The 22,992-nt window shown below is 38.1% G+C and overlaps 1 protein-coding gene across 1 annotated transcript in view; it reads right to left on the reverse strand.

Moving 5' to 3' along the window:
- Positions 1-1,481: 1,481 nt before the first annotated feature.
- Positions 1,482-22,992, reverse strand: part of LOC142371908 (immunoglobulin gamma-1 heavy chain-like) — a 72,551-nt gene continuing 51,040 nt past the window's right edge. The window contains exons 3-7 of the mRNA XM_075454648.1: positions 6,106-6,168; positions 3,790-4,086; positions 2,538-2,885; positions 2,135-2,446; positions 1,482-1,991 (exon numbers count right to left, since the gene is read on the reverse strand). Coding sequence (XP_075310763.1) covers positions 1,603-1,991; positions 2,135-2,446; positions 2,538-2,885; positions 3,790-4,086; positions 6,106-6,168 — 1,409 coding nt within the window. The 3' untranslated portion in view covers positions 1,482-1,602. The remainder of the gene's footprint in view (positions 1,992-2,134; positions 2,447-2,537; positions 2,886-3,789; positions 4,087-6,105; positions 6,169-22,992) is intronic.

The raw sequence follows: 22,992 nt of genomic DNA on the forward strand, positions 1-22,992 counted from the left end.
CGAGTACTTCCATTTCATCAATACATTTCAGACGGAAACGTACTCTTTGCTCGGCTACGATTGTTTACAAACTCTAGCTGCAAGTACCATTTTAGATGCAAAATTTAACAACGTGAAAAATAGATATAAAACGCCTTTAAATTACAAAATGTCTTAAAAGCTAGTTGCTGGCAACATTCTTTTCTTCTGATGCTATAAAAAAAAAGCAGTTAGTTGTCAGGGTCGAATGTCAGAAGTCTAGAGACTATCAACAGCTCAATCAACTACTGATTCTTCCCTCTAAACTTCTTGCATAGTCTCATTTCAGTGATATGTGTGTACAGCACTTTGGCCAACTGTGTTGTTTTCAAGCGCTATATAAATAAAGTTGGATTGGATTGATCCAATAATTTCAACAAAAATCTGATTAGAGAAAAGGTACAAAATTCCCTTTATGTGACACAATACATATTAGAATCAAACCAAATGCTATAATTATATGTATATATATATTTAAATATATATATAATTATTTTTTTCCTGTGGGCTTTTTCATGCAAGATGTTTGTTGGTAACTTTGAGAACACTGCTGCTGAGGTATAGCTGAATACTTTCTCCACAATTGGTTTTGCACGAATATACTGTCATTGCAGTCATCTTATAATTAGTTTCCTGCTGAACCCGAATGGTCAAGTCAAAACCAAAATCCGTGCACAACGCTTTCATTTAGGCATGTCATTACCTTGAAAGTGGTGCTTCCGATAGTGAACAGCAGAGTGATGATGAATAGAAGGATGAAGGTGAGAGCTGTCTTGGCCATGTTATCTTCCTCTGCATCCATGGCCTCGCTCCAGCGGAAGCTTGGGTCAACCAGGATGTCTGGACGTAGTGCAGAGTAATTGATCAGTAAAATCTTTGGACAGTCTACATTCAGCTTTGAGCAACGCTTTGTGACACATTGACCAACAACTGCACAAATTTCTCAAAGTAAGTCAATGTATTCTAAAACTTCACCGGTCAGAGTGGGTTTTATCTGTATCAACTGTGAGTGTCCCATAAGGTTTAATAGTTTAGCATGTTTTTACGCAATTACATTCTGATTACAGTCATCAATCTTGTAATGATCCTGACTTGCTTTTTTTAGAGACCCCATTATGTGCCTTGCATGACTTCGCTAGTGAGTCAGTATTTTAACTGTTTTTGAGACCACAGACCAATAGTTCAACTGTTATTTGTCTTATTGGGATTGCAAGACCCAGTAGAGCAAACATGCAGAGACAGGTTGCAGAAGCTTTGTTAGCACTGTTTTCTGTGTATCAATATTCTACAATTTTGTAAAACTTATTCATGCGGGTATCTGCAGCCACTAGATATCTAATACATGTAACGAAAGGAAAGCACTGACTCAACACTCCACACAAGATAAACATACAGTGAAACAGATGGATTAAATGAAGACATAAAGTGCAAGCGACACACACATCAACACAGTTGTCAAGTGTTTTTTTTTAGTTTTTTTTTTTTATTTTGAATCTGCATTAATAACACACAAACACAATGTCATATCACAAGCAGCAAACGTCAAACAACAGAAGACACAACAAAAACACAGAGTGACATCTACTAGGCCTTGCACGTTTCAGGGACGTTCAAGTTAAGGTTGACCAGGTTGGTACTTTCAGATGTTCTGTGTCCAATGGATCTGACAATGACTTTGTTTGAGTTTGTAATAGATTCGTGGGAAACAGCACAGCTATACACCACGTCACGCTTTTGCCACTGCTCGAGGCTGAGGGTTAACTGGCTGTAAACTGAGAAGAATCCATGATTATTTTCTATGGGGTTTGTGGTATTGATCAGGAATTCAGAGTCTGGTTCCATATCGTCAACAGACCAAGACACGAAAACGTCCTGCGGGTAGAAGTCTTTCACATAGCAAGTCAGGATCACCACATCTTTTCTAATATGTTCTAGTGGAGGCAGCATAAACACTGAAGGACGCTCAGGTGTTCCTGCAAGCACAAAAAAACAACAACAAGAGTCCAGAATTAAATCTATACTGCAAAAGATACTCTGACAAAAAACAATGAGTTTGTTGTCATAACACAAAGGATTAAACAAATGCAATTTGGGAAATGGGCAGCAGTATACTTACCAGACATGCGTTCATAAGATGTCTTCAGTGGCTCTAACATACTACTATGATGAACACTGCAGAAGCGCTTAATTCCACTGGTCCATTCACCATAGCTGATATCAAGTTCGGCTTTCAATATACTTGATGATTCAGACTTATTGACGTAAACAAGTTCTTTTCCTTTCTCATCCTCCCATACAATCTTGTCCAATTTACCACGTTTTACTTTGACTTCACATGTTAAGACTCCTTTTCCTTTCAAAAACATGTCCTCACTTTTTGGGTCTATGATCTTTACATCCACATCTGCTGTGGGACACCCTTCACCACCTGAATGAAGAATTGAACAGAACTTGTTTACAAGTCATATTGCAAATCAATGTGAAGTGAAATCAAACAAAAAAGTAATCGTTTTACTCACCAGAGGAACTTTCTTTGTTGGTCACATGTTCTTCTACTTTAGTTTCTGCGTTGTTTTCCCCTTTCCCCTTGAACTCGCATGTGAATTTTGCATTAGAAGGTATTTCAGCGGTCTTCACTGTGAGCAAACTTGCTGCACTGTACAATGTTGTTCCATTGGGGAATTTTCTGTCTCCAGACGGTGTAATGATCTCATCTATTATGTTGTTGATTTTGTTGCCATCTTTCAGCCATGTGAACTCAAATTTATTTGGTGAAAAATCTTTGGCAAAGCAGGAGAAGGATGTCTCCTCTTTTCCCTCAACAGAGGACGAACACACTTTAAGCTCTGGCAACTGATAATACACGTCTGAAAAACAAACACATACACAAATATATGTTTGCAGAAGCAAGAAATATACACACATATATATGCAGAAGCCCAGGTAAACAATGTGCCACTGTTATCATTTGATGAATATTTTCTTTTTCAGACAATGGTACAGTATAACAAAGTTTGTATATGTACTGTAACTTGAACACATAGGTGCACATAATTATGCAACTAATCTTGTTTCTAAAGTGGGCACAAGAAATCAAAGAAAAATATAAAATTTTCACTTTCACTTAAATGAACAGCAGAGCTCTGAGGCTCACTTCTGCATATACATTGACTGGCAAGCAAACACAGACTTAATCTGAATGTTAATTATGTTAATTATCAACAGATAGTGAAAATAGAGACAGGCAGGGGAGAGGGAGTACTGGGATTATGCAGATAGATGGAAAGAAGCACAACACACTACTATAGTCTCTGACAGCTGCAGGGGACGTTCAGTATACTAGTGAGGATGGAAATAGACAGTCAGATGCTTAATATTCCAGATACTCTAACATTTTCATTTCAGTTTATCCTGCCAGTTCTAAATGTAGAAAGTAAGCACATGCAATTGATGGCTGTATACATTTTTGTGTTAGAATTTACAAGTACTGTATTTAGCCCAGTATCACCTTTACATGCTGTAGACTATTGATTTATCAAATTAACACTGAATCCGTTGACAGAGCCGACCGATTCTCACAACGTATTATGCCCAAATTCACTGTCAATAATCCGTTACAAAACTGATCCAAAAGTTCTTTTATAAATGATGCATTTTCTTTAAAAGCCTTCAACTTGTTTTTTCATTCTGAATTTTGAGAAACATGCAAACCACTTACAATCTAAATAAGACACTAAAAAGTAATGATTGGTTACATAGCATAAGTCTTACTTGGCTTTTGGATAGGAGCCTGTCCAGTCCCTGCAGCATGAGTCGCGACACATTCGAAACGCTGTTTTGCATCCCAGTCCTGTCTCTTGACTCGGATTTGACTGATTCCCATATATTCGCTGCCCTTTTGTATTGGAGGGTACTGAATGAAGTCAGTCAAAGCGGTGCTGCCTTGTTTCCATGAGAAAGTCAGCGAGGAGGGAGTAAAACCGGTGGCAAGGCACCCAAGGGTGACCGTCGCTCCACTGCCAGAACCACATTGCATCAGAGGAAATACACTAGGCTTTGTCGAAGCCGCTGGGGAAGCAAAAAAGAAATGTTTGAGCAAAACAAGCAAATAGAAATGAAATAACTACCAACAATTTTTTGTGAACTTTGAAACATTCTCTTAATATTCTCATCTTAAAGGTTCTATTTAAAGAGAAGTCGGTTCAATGATATTCAATAATGATTCAATGATACCAAAATAATTTTTTTTTAAAAAGTGTTAATGCTGACATTTTAAAGCATTAAGTGTTGACTTTTTTCAGTTTTCCCATCTTTAGTCATTTTATTGTATTAAGATTAATATTACCCAATGCTAAAATTTGTTTGCTTTTTTTAAATAATAAAGAAAATTGGCAATTTATTTTCAACGCACAATTTCGACTAAGACTTGTTATTTTCACGGGTGAGGAAAGGTATTAAGTGATAAATATCTGTCAAACAGTTAATGGCACATTCTTACAAAAACCTTTTATTTTTCTCTGAAATTTAGTGGTTTTTCGTTAGTAGATTGTGCTTACCTGATGAGACGGTGACCATTGTACCTTTACCCCAGTAGTCAAAAGCAGCATAGTAACACAGTGCTCAATCTACTTCATTCTCAGTTTAAAAAGAAGCTAATCCATGAATGTTGAAAACCAAATTCTTCTAAACGTTTTATGCATTTAACTAATTTCAAAGTTTTATGAAAACCACTCAAACCGGCCAACATCCACACTCACCATTAAAATGAATTTTTGGAATACGGCATTTGCGAACAGTGTTACGGTGAGTCTTTACATAGTGATACTTAATAGTTCAAATCCTACCTGAAGACACTGTTACTACGGTCTTTTCCCCCCAGATGCTGAAAAACCCAGTTATCCACATATTTAACAAAAATTAATTAACATCACATTCCGTCATATCATTTCACAAAGTTTGCCTTTAAAACTTTTTAGACTAAATATAAAATTAAAACCTGTTTGCAGAGTTACGTTACAACTAGATTTCACAACAAGGTTTAAAGAATTCCATATATATTTAATTCATATGGATACAATTTTTTTACTGTTATTAGAAACAATAAAATGTCATACCTGATGTTACAGTGACCATTGTGCCTTTTCCCCAGTAGTCAAAAGCTTCGTAGTAGCACAGTGCTGAATCTACTTAACTCTTAGTATAAAAAAACTAATCGATCAGCGCAAGACAATTTCATATTTAGTAATTCTCAAAAATGTTTTGATACCCACTCAAAACACGCAAAACAGGCTGACCATTAACATCACTTTTAACAATATCGCAGTTGAGGAATTTAGATTTTTTTTGCCTTTTTAAAAACTGTAAATCAGTTTACTTTTAGGCTTTACATATTAAGAATTATACTACGACAAAGACTTGGTATTTAAAAATCCAAAACACACCATACAGTAGATTTAAAATAGTCTTACCTGATGACACTGTTACCATCGTGCCTTTTCCCCAGTAGTCAAAAGCCAAGTAGTCACAGTAAAAAGACTCAACTGACACTCCCAATAATAACCCATAACCGTTACATCCTGTTATTTAATACTACATAGTTTGGTCAGGATAATATTAGCAAATCTATACAAAGTCAACACATCTTTGTAGTATTATCCTCCAGCTGTGTTTAACAGCCACAAAGTCACATTTTTGACAAATTATTGCGTCAGCCGTTTTGTTCAAGTAATCTCAAATATATTTCTCAAAATAAAAACGAGAATATTACATACCGGAGGTGACGGTGACCATTGTGCCTTTTCCCCAGTAGTCAAAAGCACCGTAGCACAGTGCCGAATGTCCTTAACTCTTAGTATAAAAAACTAATCGACAAACGATCAGCGCAGGACAATTTCATATTTAGTAATTCTCAAAAATGTTTTGATACCCACTCAAAACACGCTGACCATTAACATCACTTTTAACAATATCGCGGTTTAGGAATTTCTTGTGTTTACCTTGAATTACATATTAAGAATTATATTACGACAAAGACTTGGCATTTAGAAATGTAAAACACACCATACAGTAGATTTAAAATAGTCTTACCTGATGACACTGTTACCATCGTGCCTTTTCCCCAGTAGTCAAAAGCCCAGTAGTCACAGTAAAAAGAGTCAACAGACACTTCCAACAATAACCCATAACCGTTACATCCTGTTATTTAATACTACATAGTTTGGTCAGGATAATATTCGCAAATCTATCCAAAGTTAATACATCTTTGTAAAGATATCCTCCAGCTGTGTATAACAGCAACAAAGTCACATTTTGACAAATTATTGTGTCAGCCGTTTTGTTCAAGTAATCACAAATGTATTTCTCAAATTAAAAACGAGGATATTACATACCGGAGGTGACGGTGACCATTGTGCCTTTTCCCCAGTAGTCAAAAGCGTAGTCACAGTACAACAAATGATCAACTACCCCATACTAAAACCTGCTAACTGATTAATATAATTTCTGTAACAGACTGTTTTATCACTATTTAACTTTGGCATATTTTCCTTGAACTGTACAATATTCAAACTGAGTCGGCAGATTCAGAAATGAATGGATAACACTGTGTCGCAACTGGATTTCTTAAAAAAAGTAAAAAAAATACTGTTTTCAAAACAAAATCTAAACATTCGACAGAAAAATTGAGATCGGCTTACCTGATGTCACAGTAACTGTGGTTCCTTTTCCCCAGTAGTCAAAAGCGTCGTCACAGTGTAATGTTTCAACATATCCAACATACAAAAACCATCACCTCAAAGACACTGGTGATGCCACTTAGGTGGGAATATGGCACACCAACCAGTGTAATAAGTACCTCTCTAAAATGAATAATACAAGAAAAAGTATCCTTCTGTTTTTTACCTGTTGTGACAGTGACCGTCGTTCCTTTCCCCCAGTAGTCAAAAGCATTGTCACAGTGTATAGTATGAGTACATTCAACATACAAAATTAGGCATCTTTGAGTCTGAGGTCTAAAAATGCCAAATTAAAGAGTCAAGTTATTACAATTACAGTGCGATGACAAAAAGCTTTGTTTTTTACCTGATGTGACAGTCACCATCGTTCCTTTTCCCCAGGAGTCAAAGTAGTTGTCACAGTGACAAATTTCAATAGAACTCGAGTGCAAAAATAGCTCACATACTTGTGTCATTTAATAAGTTATTGTACACTATCAGCAGAGTACTAGAACATACCCGTCACTGACCCAGAGCTTCAATTTTTAACAAGGATTATACTGTAGCTTACGTGGAGAACAAAATCAAGAAAAACTCAGTGATAATCAGAAAACAATATTGGATTTTGTTGACTTAATATACTTTGGATCATTCTTACCTGATGTTACAGTGACTTGTGTTCCTTTCCCCCAGTAGTCAAAGTAGCCATCACAGTGAGATACTACAGTCTACTGCTAATACAAATACATATTTAGTTTGAATCAAGAATAAGATACAGGTTTGCTTCCAAAGCAATTCACACTGTACTATTTCTGAGCATTCTCCCTTGAGATTTTCATTTCCTCTTTGAGTTACATAAAGTTATATCTGCTTGCAGCAGTAACAGTGGTTGCACACTTCCTCTCCTGTCCATTTCCAACAGCATGGACCTCACACAGACACTGAACACAGCCAATAAATGTTATTGTCATTAATTGGATTTTTTGTCCCTCGGTCTTCCTTTTAATAAGTATTCTATGTTCATGTTGACCTTATCTAGCCATGTCACTCAACCACACAGCAATTCTGCAAGTGTTTAGTCTACTAAGTTTCCATTTGAAATGTTTAATAATTCATTAAAAAGCAGAGGCTCTTTTTTTTTTTTTAGATCTGTTCTAAACCTTCACTAAGTCTAATTGGTTTCTAAACCTTACCAAACAGCTAGTGAGAACAAAGCTAATAAACAATGGTTTGTTAAGTAGCCACATTCTCTGTGACAAAGGTCAGCAACACATTCTGCTGTCACATATATGTCACATATTTTCCGGCTAGTGTACCTCAGAAGTGAGAAGCTGTACCACAAAATCATGAAATTTTCTACCATGAGATCAATATAACATAACAGTTCTGATTTAGTTCTCATAGGTAAGCTGCCCTCTTGGGAAAGCTTATACTGGTTGTCAGACAGGAAATAAGATTTCTTGTGGCTTCTTATAGTTTTTTGTTTCCCTTGTTGGAGATAAAATCTCAAATGTGTCAGTTGTGACAGCATTATGATTTACTGATTGTCACACAACATTTATGTTCCAAAGGAAAAACTAAACACATCCACAAGACTCTTTGGCAGAGTGCTCTGCAAATTTGATGTGAGTCAACTTTTTTTTTGATGAACGAGTGTGACTGTGCACGAGTGTGATATCTTCACACCTGCCTTGACTGTGATTAACTGGTGTCTGCACACCCTCTGCCCAAAAGTTGCCTTCAAAAACATCGTCAACACAGCCAAAAAAGTCGAAACAAGGGAATTTATTGGCAGAGGGCTTTGTCTCTGGAGAGAAATAGTCAGCTTCTAACTTCTATTGGGCCATTGTGTTTTTTAGTTTTTAGGATAAAGTATGTCTTTAATTGCTCCTGATAAATGTTAACAAGCGTACCCAGTGATCAGCTCCTAGACAAGTGCCATAATCCCACAAAACTGCTGTCTTGACCATCGTCTCTTGCTCAATCTCTTGTAATGGTGGTACTTGTTTCTATTGACAGAAAAGAACATTTTCACCATTCAGATAAACTTAGCACACCAAGATTTATATCTATCTATTATATTTAAATGTTCTGTTCTCCAGGTAGCTTTGTAGTTGGAGGATTCACGTTGTATGCACACTTTGTAGTACATAATCAAAATCGCTCCCCACAAAAAGCTTCAAAACAGCTTTTTTTGGTTGCATCATGGCACAAATAAAGACGGTTTCTGATAACCTCAGGGAAAGAACTGATCCACATAAGACTGGAGAAGATTAAAAACCCTTTGCTAAATAGTTTTGACACCATCAGTGTATATTCTGACAAACAAATGCAAAAAAATCAAGACCAGGGGTGGCTTGCCTCTACAGTATAGAGACAAAGATAACATCATGCAAAGAGTCACATGACAAATGCATTCCCAGTCTAAAACAGCAGCAGACACTTAAACAATTCAGTCAGACAACTCACATATGAATGTTTATAAGTCTCTGTTAAAGAATATAAATGTAGCACCGCGTTAGTTCTGGCAGACCACGTTAGTCAACGCGCCCTTTGCCTGTTGGCTGACGCCGACCCAACCCTTATGGCTGTCCACAACCAGCTGCGCTCAATGGGTAATCAGCTGCTGCTCGCAATTGGATGCTGGCATTTGGGGCACTTCATTTAAACTTGGTTTGCTGTCACTGCTTTTTTTTGCTTTCTGCTTGCAGCCTTCCACAGCAGCTCCCCTGCGTAGGGGCAAAAAGTTTTGCTTTCTGCTTACAAGACGTAGCTCCGATTAGCATACGCGCCGATGCTAGTATTATTATTGTGCTGCTTACCCTGTCGTCCGGCATGGATCCCCGCTGCCGGCGGAGTCGGTGAGTCTGCCGGAGAACTCGGAGATTCGGCTGAGATGGACGCGTGGAGGACACCGACCTTCCCAAATCCAGCCGAGCCAAGACGCGACACCGGGCGGGCTGTCACAGCGCGCCGCGGTCAGAGTCAAGGTAGGCCGCGGCGGGCTCCTGTACGTGGCAGGGCTTGCTGCGGTTAGACACGCGGCTTATTTTACACCGATTTCACATGATTTTGCGTGACTGTAGCTGTGGCGCGGGCTTATGCCAGCGCAGTTGGATTACAAGCCATCCTCCTAATTGGTCCGTTGGATCCTCGCGGTGTTGCTTCTAAAGGCGCTAGCATGGTTGCCGCGTCTGTCACGGCGGTGTCGCACCGTGACGTCAAAATGACGTTTCAGGCATGGCGCTTCCCTTGAAAAGACGGCGCAGCGCGTTGTCGTGCACCAGTCGATTTTTGTAACTTGGCTGCGCCGAGAACAACGAACTGGATGGACCGATGTGAGACCAGGCTCAGTGAGGAGGTGCGTTTGTACAGGCAGCTGTACGAAACTGCAGTGAAACAGCACAGGGAGCACGTAAACTCCCAAAACTGGTGCACAGAGATTGGCAGAACTTTGGGGAAAGAGGGAGAGTTCTGTAAGAATGTGTGGAAGAAGCTACGGGACAGATACGTGAAGGCAAAGAAGAGGGCAGAGACTCTGTTGATGCCGGGGGCTTCAAACCTTCACCTATATTAACTGAATTAAAAAATTAAAATGATCCGAAAACTGCAGCAGTATCATTAATTACAGTATTCTTGCTCTTGACAGAGGCATTGTTTTCTTCTCCACTTTCGTGGTTGTAGAGTAGCGGTAACCTTAACGTAGCAGCGCCACCTCTGTGACGGAGAAAATTGCAACTACTGACGCATCGACTTGCGCTGCTTGCGCCACTATACATGGCGGGCACGAAATCGTGACGTCATCAACACCGCTCGCGCTAGCAGACGCGGCAACCATGCTAGAGCCTTAAGGTGGAGCGCGCGCCTCAAGCGCTACACGCTGTGATTGGTATTGTCTGCATTACAGTCTGATGGGTGCAGCGCCACCTGTCGTGTCGGGGTGTGGAGTGCTTGTGCCTGTGGATACAGTGGGAGTTGATGTGAGTCAGAGGATTAACAATTATTGCCTTTCCTCGGTCAATGTTGAAAACATTGTTTGGACTAGTTCCTCCTCTCAGTTGCTAGCTACAGCATTGCTCGTTTATCCACCAGCAGTCTATTTTTATTTTTTTATTTTTCCCACTGTATTGAATGCAAAGCTGCCAGGTAAAGTGAAGTGATTGCTTTTTATAATAAAACCAGAGATTCATTGACAAGTTTTCAGGGCTTCACTGTGAACTCAGTGGAGGGAGAATCAACAGGGCTCTCAAGTTTTCAAGTTTGCTTGGAGTGAGATTCGGGCGGGGCAGGGGCCGGGCCATGTGCGTGGGTGGGTTTCTTTCGGGTTTTTTTTGGGGGGGGGGTCCCTTGCAGTATCCCATCGCCATAAACTAGCTACTTAAAGAACAAAGAAAATTGTTTATTTATACCAAAATCACAAATCTTCACTTTTACACTAAATTCTGCTATATTTTAAAATAAATTGTTTTAGGTATGCAAAGTCTTAACAAACAAAAAAACAGACAAATTAAATTAAGAAAAACAAACATAACCCCAAATGGGCCCCTTGAGCAGTCCCTCTGTGTGTGTGTTTGTTTATCAGTGTTGTTGTAAGTGTTTGTGGCAGATTTTGATGCTTGATGACTGATATTGGGGGCTCCCATTTAAAGCACTGTGGCTCAATGTCAGCCATTTTCACAGTCATGATGGATGACAGAGTTCCATTCAGAGCCAACGTGTTCCTGGTCTTGGTTTTATTGAGCCCCACCATGGAAAAAACCCTCTCTGCATCAGCATTTCAGTGTGGCAGAACTAATAGCAGTTTGGCAATTGTAGATAGCCTTATTGGGAATCTGCTCATACCAGTCACCTTTGAAAAAAATTAACCACGGAAGCCTAATTACACTCCTACATATTTTTTATTTTTCATTAAGTTGCTCATGTCAAAGGGTGTGTGCTGAATATTTAGGTCTACTATTCCAACGAACACTTTAATCGGCAGGTATTGGTCTTTTACGAAGAGTAGGAAAACTATAGTAACTAATAAAAGATTAAAATAAATGAAGATATGACCCGCTGATGATCCTGACGGTTCTCTTCCACCTCCAGCTCGTCTACAACTTCTGCACGCATTCAGAGCATAATAGGCTATGTCCGCTGTGCATTCATGGGACGCGTGCTTGCAGCTGAAAGCTATTTCACACCCGGCAACAAGAAATTCTGTTTTCTGATTGGCTGAGAAATTGTATTTTGTGATTTGCCGATGGGTTGCTAAATCAAGACAGCTGTACCAGAGCTATAGTTCTGAGCTGTACGAGCGCACAGTAACCTGCCATTAACTCGTTTATAGTATAGGCCATTAGAATTTCTGTGCGACGAAGTTGATCATTTCTCAGCGTGAGAAATGGCATGTGTGGCGTGTGAGCGTGTGAACTTGTTGAAATGCGTGTGTCTCACGCTCATTGCGTGAGACTTGAGAGCCCTGGAATCAATTCTGTGCATGGAGAATGCTAAAGTCAGAGCTGTTCTGCTGCTGAAATGACCACGGTGTCATGAACTGAAATCCCATGCTCAATGGATGAAGAATGGATGAAATACAAAAAGCATTTTGTGAATGAAGCCCAACCGTGGCTGTGGTCGATTTGATCTCATCATGTAGATCCACTGTGATTATTATTGCTCATGTATGTTCTGCTTGTATTAATTCGGCTCATCGTTGATAGGCCCTGAAAAGGTTTTGATCCTGAAAAGAAGAACGTCAGGATGCTACCCTGTTTGATATAGAATGCACTTCGTTGTATAACAACCTCCAGAGACCTACAGTGAAACTTCACTTACTTAGCTGCATTTTTTGCTTAACAAAGCAACAGTAAGAGGCTGATTAGCTTAGGCTATCGTTAAACAATGGAGCCTAAGTGTACTTGGCTGACTGAACTACCTTTGAATATTTATTCAACTGGTAAATGAGCTCTGGGAATTATAAATTTTAAACAGTGGATACATTTTTAGGTGGCTCGGGTTTAAAAAAAATATATATATATATTTTTCCCTCAGGTTTTTAAATCTAGGTCTCTACAGACGCTCATATGGAGCGATTTAAAGAGACTTGTCCAGAAATACACAGCTATTTGCCACTAACGGGAAATCCTTTATTTAACGCTCTATAACTGAGAGCTAGTTCTTTATGCTCTATAAAGCCAGTACTCTAAGCTACAAATACACCATATCATAAGGATACATACTGCTCTCCTGAGCACTGCTGTGTGAGCTGCGATGCTCATATACTAAGAGAATCATACGTACTGGCCAACTTGGCTTTGTGCTTCCCGTCCAAACAATCCCTGCCATCCTCACTCGTTTCTTTGGGGCCATTTAGGGGACAATTTCAAGCACAATGCGTCCAACAGTTTTTGTGTTTAAAGGCTTGAGCATAAACACAAGCTGGAACTTGAAATCAGTGATGCACTCGATGATTTAAAGGATCTGACATCTGTAGCCAGTTCTACAGCATATGTCTGTGATGCTTTGTGGACAAGCGTCCGGCACTTCGTGTAACACCAGCCTGATCGTGATTGGCTCTTGCACAGCAAATGGCATGCTAATTTGCATGACATCAAAACATTTCAGCCATCGTCCCCACGGTTGATGTCACAACTAATCCCTTCAGGAGGAGCGTTGTCCTTTTTTCCTTCTGTTTGAGAAGCAGCCTGTAAAAGCTGATTTCAGCTGTGAGCTGATAAAAGAGCAAACTGTCCATTTAAGTACTGGTGCAGGATGAACTTCTGAGAAAACATATGTTGCAGGAAACACTGGAGGCTTTTCTTTCTTCCCTTAGTTTCTTGCCTGCAAATACTGAGTGTTGCTTTCTGGCTATTTGTATACGACTTATGCATGTGATGTGCTCGTGTTAGGAAGCACTTGCCTCTTCTCATTTTGGAGGCTGCTGGTCTTCTTGGAAGTTTGAAAATAAACAGCATCCTGTTTCTCTGCTTACTCAAGCCATTGTGATGCCCTGTTGATGCCAAGTTGCCATGCTTACGTGTCATCTTGCCACAGCTTGATTTTCAGTATTTACAGTATTATTTTTACTTAAACCTGCTATAAGCTGATGTTTTCAGCTAGCTGGAGTTTGTGCTGTTGGGAAGGTAGTTTTCAATGGGTCATTGAAAGATTTTTCCACTTAGAATAGCTGCCTACTGGAGTTAAAAAAAATAAATAAAATTTGTGCAGCTGTGCCTCTGTTTAAATAAAACAAGAGCCACTGTTAGGGCTTAACTTTGCATGAAAGATGCTGATTAAGATCGAAAATAAATTTGGGATGAAGTCAAATCATTGAAACCGCTCCTGGAATTGATGGCATGAACAGCAATGACAGAGGTCATTTGTGTTATGCTTTATGGCTTTTTAATTGTGTGGATAGCAAAATATGCAAGCTCACGGTGACTTTAACTTCCTAGGTGGGTCAGGTGAAGTGTGTTAAAGGCTCTGCTTGCTTGGATGTTGCTTTGCTTTGCTTGGATGTTGCTCTGCTCGGCTTGGATGTTGCTCTGCTTTGCTTGGATCTCGTTTTGCTGTTCTTGGATCGGATCTTGCTCTGCTTTGCTTGGATGGTGCTCTGCTTTGCTTGGATGGTGCTCTACTTTGCTTGGATGTGCTTTGCTTGGATGTTGCTCTGCTTTGCTTGGATGTTGCTCTGCTTGCTTGGATCTTGCTCTGCCTTGCTTGGATCGGATCTTGTTGTGCTTTGCTTGAATCTTGTTCTGCTTTGCTTGGATGTTGCTTTGCTTGGATGTTGCTCTGCTTTGCCCTGCCGCAAAGCGCTGTCGCTGCTGTGGAGACCGACTATATTTTTTATGGTGTACCTAAGTGGTTGAGTTCAATGCTTGCCCCAATTAAATACTCGCATCACATTTCAGTCTGTGGTAATGTAGGCCTACGGCAGTTCCACCTTTTAACATCAAGCTTAGTCGCGGTTTAATAATTATTTTTGTACTACTACTACTAATCATAATGGTGACACACATTGGTAGCTAATAAATCGTTGGGGGGGTAGGATACCCTGGTTCCAACTAATCAATTGGCTGGTCTGCATTCCGGTATGGTCTGTTGGGGGGGGTTTGTTGCCTTTACAGCAAATGGAAGGCACTCCACTTGAGGATGCTGCTGTTCCCTGTCTTGGCTTCCATGGAGCTCATGGAAAAGTCGGGAACTTCCTCCAAACAGAGCCATACCGCCAAACACAATTGTATGCATTCAGAATAAGCTTCTGAAATTCATCTCTGTTTCTCGTCTCGTTTTGACGAGAGTGGTTCTGACAGAACTGAAGTTTAGCGTCCGGGCTCCGATTCATCACTCCTTGTGCATATGAGTTTGATATTGCACCGATGACTGAGCCCACAGGTAGATGTTAGGTGGTGAAGGGCCTGAAAAACTGGCAGCGGGGACAGCAAGTAGAGGCAGAGAGCAAGGGTACTGACGGGAACTGTGCAGCTTAAATAGACTCTCCAGATTGGAGGGGTACATTTGACAAGTGGCATGTACAGTGTGAGGCAGGCAACATGGGCAGCAGCAGAGCAGCTCAAGTTGCCTGCCTGAGCAAACGTGCAGGTGTTGCTTCATTATCTAATGACAGAACATAAAGTCAGAGGCCATGATGAGGGTTGTCTTATCTTAGTTTACTCCGTGGAACACATGGCGGTCTTTCTTTTCTCATCCAAAGTCTCTCTCACTGTATGTCTTCCTCACAGTCAAGCAGTCTGTACTAGACACATTTTTTGCTCTACTCAAATGAGCTGTGTTACAAAAGTATATCAAAATAAGACATTGAAATAAAAATGTTAAATTCGAGTGAACATATTGAAGAAGTCGATATGAAAACATGGACTGCTTTGAGAGATGCATTGCCAGTGCTGGTTGAGCTTTTGGCTTGCAGTCCAAAGTTTCAGTTTGTCAAATGGATGCGGAAACACCTGTTGTGGTGAAGATTGTTTCCTTTGTGTTACACAAATGTTAACCAGCAAGCATGTTGATAACCGCAGGTCCAAGATGTACAGAGGCTGCACATACTTTTTTAAAGTGTAATCATACTAATGTGTGAAGACTTACTAACATTTCTTATGGAATTTAATAAACATTAAATTGACCATGTAGTGATAGAAAGATGTGTTTCTGTGTTGCAGCGCAAAACAGGACAAAGTTCACTCTACTGAGAAGTTAGTGGACAGTGAGACCTAAGTTAGATCTAAGCCGAGGAGACTGGCCCACAAGTGTTCACTGCTATGTAGTTATATCCCACTGTTGGCCTCTCAGTTATTCGTATCAACTTAAAAATCTGGGGTCAGTGTCTAGCTTAGACCAGCTTTTCAGCAGTGTAATGTCAATCTATTTTGGTTTCGTAAAAAAACAATAAACTGCATAAACACAACTGTATCACTTTTAAGCTCCTGGCGTCCAAAGGCTGTGACTTATTCTCAGTCTCCACAGATCTCTTCTTTTTTCAAAGGCAGTTTAGTTAGACACATGAAGGATGAAGAAACTCATTCATTTTTCTGAATCATCATCATCATCATCATACAAACAACATTTATTTCTACCAGTTTTTATATCTGTGTCTATCTATGTAAAAATATTTATTCATATATTCATGAACACACATGAAGATTTGATCCCCCCCCCCTCCAGTATTCAGCTGATAATTAAAAGTTTGAGTCAAGCCAGGTTTTTGCATTGCCATTTATCACTGTGGCTCCCACCCCACACAGTGACTCACAGCCACACAAAAACCTTTGCATCATAGAACACAATATTCAGTCACTCTTGTTCTTTATGTGATTGTTCTCACTAAACAGACACAATTCTTTGTTAATTCAATACACATACACACACAACTGAAAGAAAACACATAAATGAAAATAAGATCATTGAAGCTGCAATCATGGCACCATGCAATAACCCCATAGAACTGGTTTGCCACACAAAGTTTATACATGATATAATCCAATCATATCTATTACATCTCAGCTACTTGATTTCTGTAACAGAAACACCATCCAAGTGGATAGTTGTTTTTGTCAAAGGATGTATCACTGTGGCCACCATTCTACACTGTGGTATGGCTGTACACAAAAACTCCACCCTGCAAACTGACATGTATTCAGTCCAGTTTGCTCAATTCCTTATTAACCTTTAAAAAAAAAAAAGAATAATTGGGAGATCTAAATTGTTCCCATTAATCAACTCAAAGTAAGATTTTAAAAACTCAAGACAAAGTCATCCTGCATATTTCTGATATCCTTGATCAAAACGGTGTGTTAGAGACCGAGTAAGAGCTTCATAACATCAACTATTTCAACTCAGTTTTGGCCAACATAAATGAAGCAGCCTTGCTACCACTCTGCTACTTCTCAAAAGTGACATATTCCACAAATATGGAGAAATGGCTTCAGGTTGTGTTTTAATAACAGATAGAAATGGGTCAAGAAAAACAGGTCAAGAAAATGTTATGTGAAGAAAAAATCTTAGTCATTTTTTGAATGATTGTTTTTATTTATTAGACACAAAAACAGGTGTAATGATTAAATAGGTATAATAAAAATGGACAATTGAGAAACAACATCTGTTTCTAACTGTATGCACAGCACACAGTAGCTTTTGTTTACAGTCAGGTTTTTGTAATTGTGTGAATCACTGTGCCCCCCCGGTATACACGATGACACATTACAGTGCAAAAACCCAGTCTAACCACTTCCTTCTTTGCAATAAGCAACACAACAATAGTTTGTCTGAATAAGTCAGAATTAAATGACAAATTTTGTAGGATTGTGAAGACCAGTGTGACTGTCTATTTTTGAATTGATGAATTCAGTAGTGAGGTGGGAGTCTTCAGTAATTAGATCATGGATACCACAATTGTGCGTCTCCTTTCACAGTATTACACTCTCTGTATGTCTGTATCTGTTGTGACAGTGAATATTTTGTGCTTCTTTTCTTTTTCTTACGAACACATAATGCTGTACTTTTTGTAAGGTTTTGTTACAAGAAAAACATCTTCTCCATCTTTTCCACCAGCCACTGCGATTTGCTCACATAGTCAGTTTTTGTATTGCCATTTCACACTGTGGTTGCCACTCCATACACAGTCATGCATACTAGTACAAAAACCCAGGCGTGAAGACATGGATCATTGGTATTTCTACTGTTTGTATTGAGTAGTTATGCATTTGTAATTTTATTTCTCTACATGTTTAGAGTATAACAACAAAATCCTGCTACTGTTCATTTCAGGTAATAGCTTCGGAAACCTCAACTTTTGTGAAGCTTAATTCATGTTTAACTTTTTAAATGAATATGCACCATTATTAACTCTAAATAATTACCAAAGGAACCGTATCACCTCCTTCCCCAGTAACCTTTAAATATCTTTACTTTTCTGTTTCACGTCCTCACCATGCACAGCATTTCTTTCTTAGCAGAAGGAAGTTTTTGTCATTGGATGTATTGCTGTGGTTGCCATAGTTTACACTGAGGCTCAGCCCCTTACAAAAACCTCACCTTATAAACTGCTTATCATTACACTTGACTCACTTGCTGTGGCTGTATAAATAAATGAAAACTTAGTGATACATGCATGTACAAAAAACCTGGCCTGAAGTGATGGATCATCAGTATTTGGTACTGTTTATATTGAGCCAACATACATTCATACTTGTATTTCTGTAAATGTTTGTAGTACAACAACAAAATCATGCCGCTGTTTATTTTAGGTAATACCTTTGTTAAACTTAATTCATGTTTAACTTTCTAAATGAATATGCACAATTAACTCTAAATAATTACCAAAGGAACCGTATCCCTTCCTTCCCCAGTAACCTTTAAATATCTTTGCTTTTCTTTTTCATTTTTCTAGGTCATCACCATGCACAGCATTTATTTCCTAGCAGAAGGAAGTTTTTGTCAGTGGATGCATTGCTGTGGTTGCCATTGTTTACACTGAGGCTCAGCCCCTTACAAAAACCTCACCTTATAAACTGCTTATCATTACACTTGACTTGCATGCTGTTGCTGTATAAATAAATGAAAACTAAATGAATAAATACCTCCCAATATTGTGTTAAATGCAACTTTCTTGAATTCATGAATGATCGTGTCTTTTTCTTAATGTGTGTTCAGTACAGGTTTTTGTATTACCATTTTACACTGTGGTGGTTACTCCATACACAGTGATACATACTTGTACGATAACCCCGGCCTACTGCGATGGACTATTGGTCTTGTTTGGATTGAACAGATGTATATTTATATTTCTGTTTCTGTTCCTTTTCAGGGTACAGATATGAAATCATGCTGCTGTTTATTCCAAACATTATCTTTCGAAACCTATTCTTTTGTTTAACTTTGGTTAATGTTTCAACTTGCACAATTATTACATCTTTCAGTATTTGCCAAGGAAACTGCATCACTTCCTCCTGTCTTACTTGATGGTTTAGTTTTCTTATCACCATCATAGTTTCTCTTTCTTCACGGAAGAAGGTTTTTGTCATAAGATGTATCACTGTGGCCGTAACCGCTATGTATACACTGTGGCACAGCCCCTGACAATAACTTCACCTTAGAAGCTGTTAATCGTGACATATGACTCACTTGCTGTTGACATAATATTAATAACAATAATGATTATGGTAATAATACATTAAATGAACCCCAATGTTCTGTTGACTGCAACGTTTCCTGATGTCAGTTTCTTCAATGATCTTTTTTTCTTGATGTACAGTGAATTTGGGTTTCCCTTTAGAATCATGATGCTGTTTATTGTGAATATTTCCTTTGGAAACCTGTTTTTGTTGAACTTTGGTTCATTTTTCTGTCTAAATATGTACACTTAAATACTATTTGAAAACTTGCTGAAGGTACTGCATCTCTTGCTTCATCAGTTACCTTTAGATATTTTTGCTTTTCTGTCTCACTGACTGATTTAATTTCCGTGTGTCATCATCACAGAGCATTTCTTTCTTCATGGAAGGCTTTTGTCACAGGACATATCACTGTGGCCGTAGTTGGTATACACTGTGGCTCAGCCCCTTACAATAACTTCACCTTGTAAAGTGTTTCTTATTCCACATGACACGCTTGCTGTTGCCATAAATATATATATCAAAAAAAGTTTAAATGCACTCCAATTTTCTGTTAAATGTAGCGTTTCTTGATGTAAATTTATTAAATTATCTTTTTTTTCTTAATGCATTGAGAATTCGGGTTTCCCTTTAGTTCAGGACAGGTTTTGGTATTGCTGATATACAGTGTGGTTGTTACTCCATACACAGTTATACATTGTTGTGATGGATCATCAGTATTTGTACAGTTTATATTTTGGGCAAACATACATTTATTTATATTAGTATTTCGGTACATTTTTGGAGTACAACTAGGGAATCCTGCTCCTGTTCATTTAGAATTTTTCCCTTTTTTATGCTGCAAACAAGTGGAACAAACTGCCAGTGGAGATTAAACTTTCACCAAATGTTTTAAATCCAGGTTAAAAACCTTTCTTTTCTCATGTGTCTATGCATGAAATCTGCATGGTATCTTTTAACTTTTCTGGACTGTTGCTTGTTTTTAAATTCATTTAAATTGTTTTATTTGTTTCTCTTTATATTCCTTTATGTATTTTAATGCTTCTTACACTCCCTGCTGCAATGCTTTTATTTTATGTAAAGCACTTTGAATTGTTTGTACATGAAATGTGCTGTACAAATAAATTTGACTTTGACTTTTGAAACCTATGCTTTTGACCAACTTTGGTTGATTTTTCTTATTTAAATTTGTGTTATTGTTAACTCTTTAAATACTTGCTAAAGGTACTCTAGCACTTGCTTTGTCAGTAACCTTTAGATATATTTGCTTTTCTCTCACTTACTGATTTATTTTAGTGTGTCATCATCATAGACTGTTTTTCTTTCTTTGTAGGTTTTTGTCATCGGATGTATCACTGTGGCTGCTACCGTAGTATACACTGTGGCTCAGCCCCTTACAATAACTTCACTTTGTTATGTGTTTCTCATTACACTTGACCCGCTTGCTGTTGCAAAAAATTAAACACTGCAATATTCTGTTAAATGTAACTTTTCTTGATGTGAATTCAGTGAATGATCTTCTCTTTTTCTTTACAGTTATTATTATTCTTCAAATAATTGCTGTGGTAATTGTATCAGATGCCTCATCAGTAATCTTTAGACATCTTTACACTTCTGTCTCACTTTCTGACTTAACTTTTTGTATCATCATAATACACAGTTTATCTTTCTTTTTGGACAGAGGTTTTTGTCATAGGATATTTCACTGTGGCCGTAGTATCCACTGCTATAGTAGTACACTGTGGAACAGCCCCTGACAATAACTTCACCTTAGAAGCTGTTAATCGTGACATATGACTTGCTTGCTGTTTCTCATAATATTGATAACAATAATGATTATGATAATAATACATTAGATAGACCCCAATGTTCTGTTGACTGCTGCATTTCCTGATGTCAGTTTCTTCAATGATCTTTTTTTCTTGATGTACAGTGAATTTGGGTTTCCCTTTAGTTCAGGACAGGTTTTGGTACTGCTGATATACAGTGTGGTTGCTACTCCATATACAGTTGTACATTGTTGTACAAAAAAACTGGCCTGATGTGATGGATCATCAGTATTTGAACAGTGTATATTGGGCAAACATACATTTATTTATATTAGTATTTTGGTACATTTTTAGAGTACAAGTAGGGAATCCTATTGCTGTTAATTTAGAATTTTTCCTTTTGAAACCTATGCTTTTGTCCAACTTTGGTTGATTTTCTTATCTAAATATGTACAATTGTTAATTCTTTAAATACTTGCTAAAGGTACTGTAGCACTTGCTTCGTCAGTAACTTTTAGATATATTTGCTTTTCTCTCTCACTTACTGATTTATTTTAGTGTCTCATCATCATAGACTGTTTTTCTTTCTTTGTAGAAGGTTTTTGTCATAGGATGTATCACTGTGGCTGCTACTGTAGTATACACTGTGGCTCAGCCCCTTACAATAACTTCACTTTGTTAAGTGTTTCTCATTACACTTCACTCGCTTGCTGTTGCAAAAAAAAAAAAAAAATTTTAAAACACTGCAATATCCTGTTAAATGTAACATTTCTTGATGTGAATTCAGTAAATGATCTTCTCTTTTTCTTTACTATTTCCAGGTAGGGGTCCTTAGGCACGGTCCTTACCCTGACTGCTTATAGTGTAAGTCGCTTCGGATAAAAGCGTCTGCCAAATGCATGAACAAACATAAACATTCTTTACAATTATTCATTTTTCAAATAATTGCTATGGTAACTGCATCAGATGCCTCATCAGTGATCTTTAGACATCTTTCCTCTTCTGTCTCCCTTATTTTTTGTATCATCATAATACACAGTTTATCTTTCTTATTGGACAGAGGTTTTTGTCACAGTATATTTCACTGTGGCCGCTATAGTATTCACTGTGGCACAGCCCCTTACATAAACCTCACCCCGCACACACTCCTGAAAATAGTCTCACATTTATTAACAAGATAAAATAAAACAAATACATTATCTATTAACATTTTGCAACAAAGCAAATGGGCAAATGATTTCCACCCAATCTAGATGGGAAACAAAGAATACATAAACTTTAACAATGAAAACGGATTGGAACTCAGTGTTACATCCACGTTACATTGTATACTATTATGATCCTTAATTTTGCCCATTTGCTAAACTGTTAGATTATTTGAAAGAATTTATCTTCATAAGTGTGATAAATATTCATAAAATGTGAGCTTTGCTTTTACGAGCAAAAAACATTTCCTTCTGATGCTTTGTGGTTTTCTAGGTTATTCGGGTTACACGTTTACAACGTTAAAATTCCACTAAATGTGGACTTTCTTCACAGGGTAGAAAACTGCTGAACAACCCAATCTTGTCTTTTTCTTGAGGTGCAGTGCTAATGTGATTAGATTCAATGCAGGACAGGTTTTTGTATGGCTATATATTACTATGGTTCCAGCTATACACTACAGCAAACAATCCTACAAAAACCTGCAGTGCAGTGGAAAGTTTGTATTGGCTATTTTATGTACTTGACAGGCACCATCATGGAACCGCAGTATGAATTTCTCTGATCCATTTCTGTTGTTCACCTCTATATTCTTTTTTCTTTATTATTTTAGATGGTACAAAAAATACTTAGATATTTAAGTCTGATAGAAATGTATCGTGTTAAATTCAATTGATGTAA

Source organism: Odontesthes bonariensis, chromosome 21 (genome assembly GCF_027942865.1).
Source record: "Odontesthes bonariensis isolate fOdoBon6 chromosome 21, fOdoBon6.hap1, whole genome shotgun sequence".
Taxonomy (NCBI): domain Eukaryota; kingdom Metazoa; phylum Chordata; class Actinopteri; order Atheriniformes; family Atherinopsidae; genus Odontesthes; species Odontesthes bonariensis.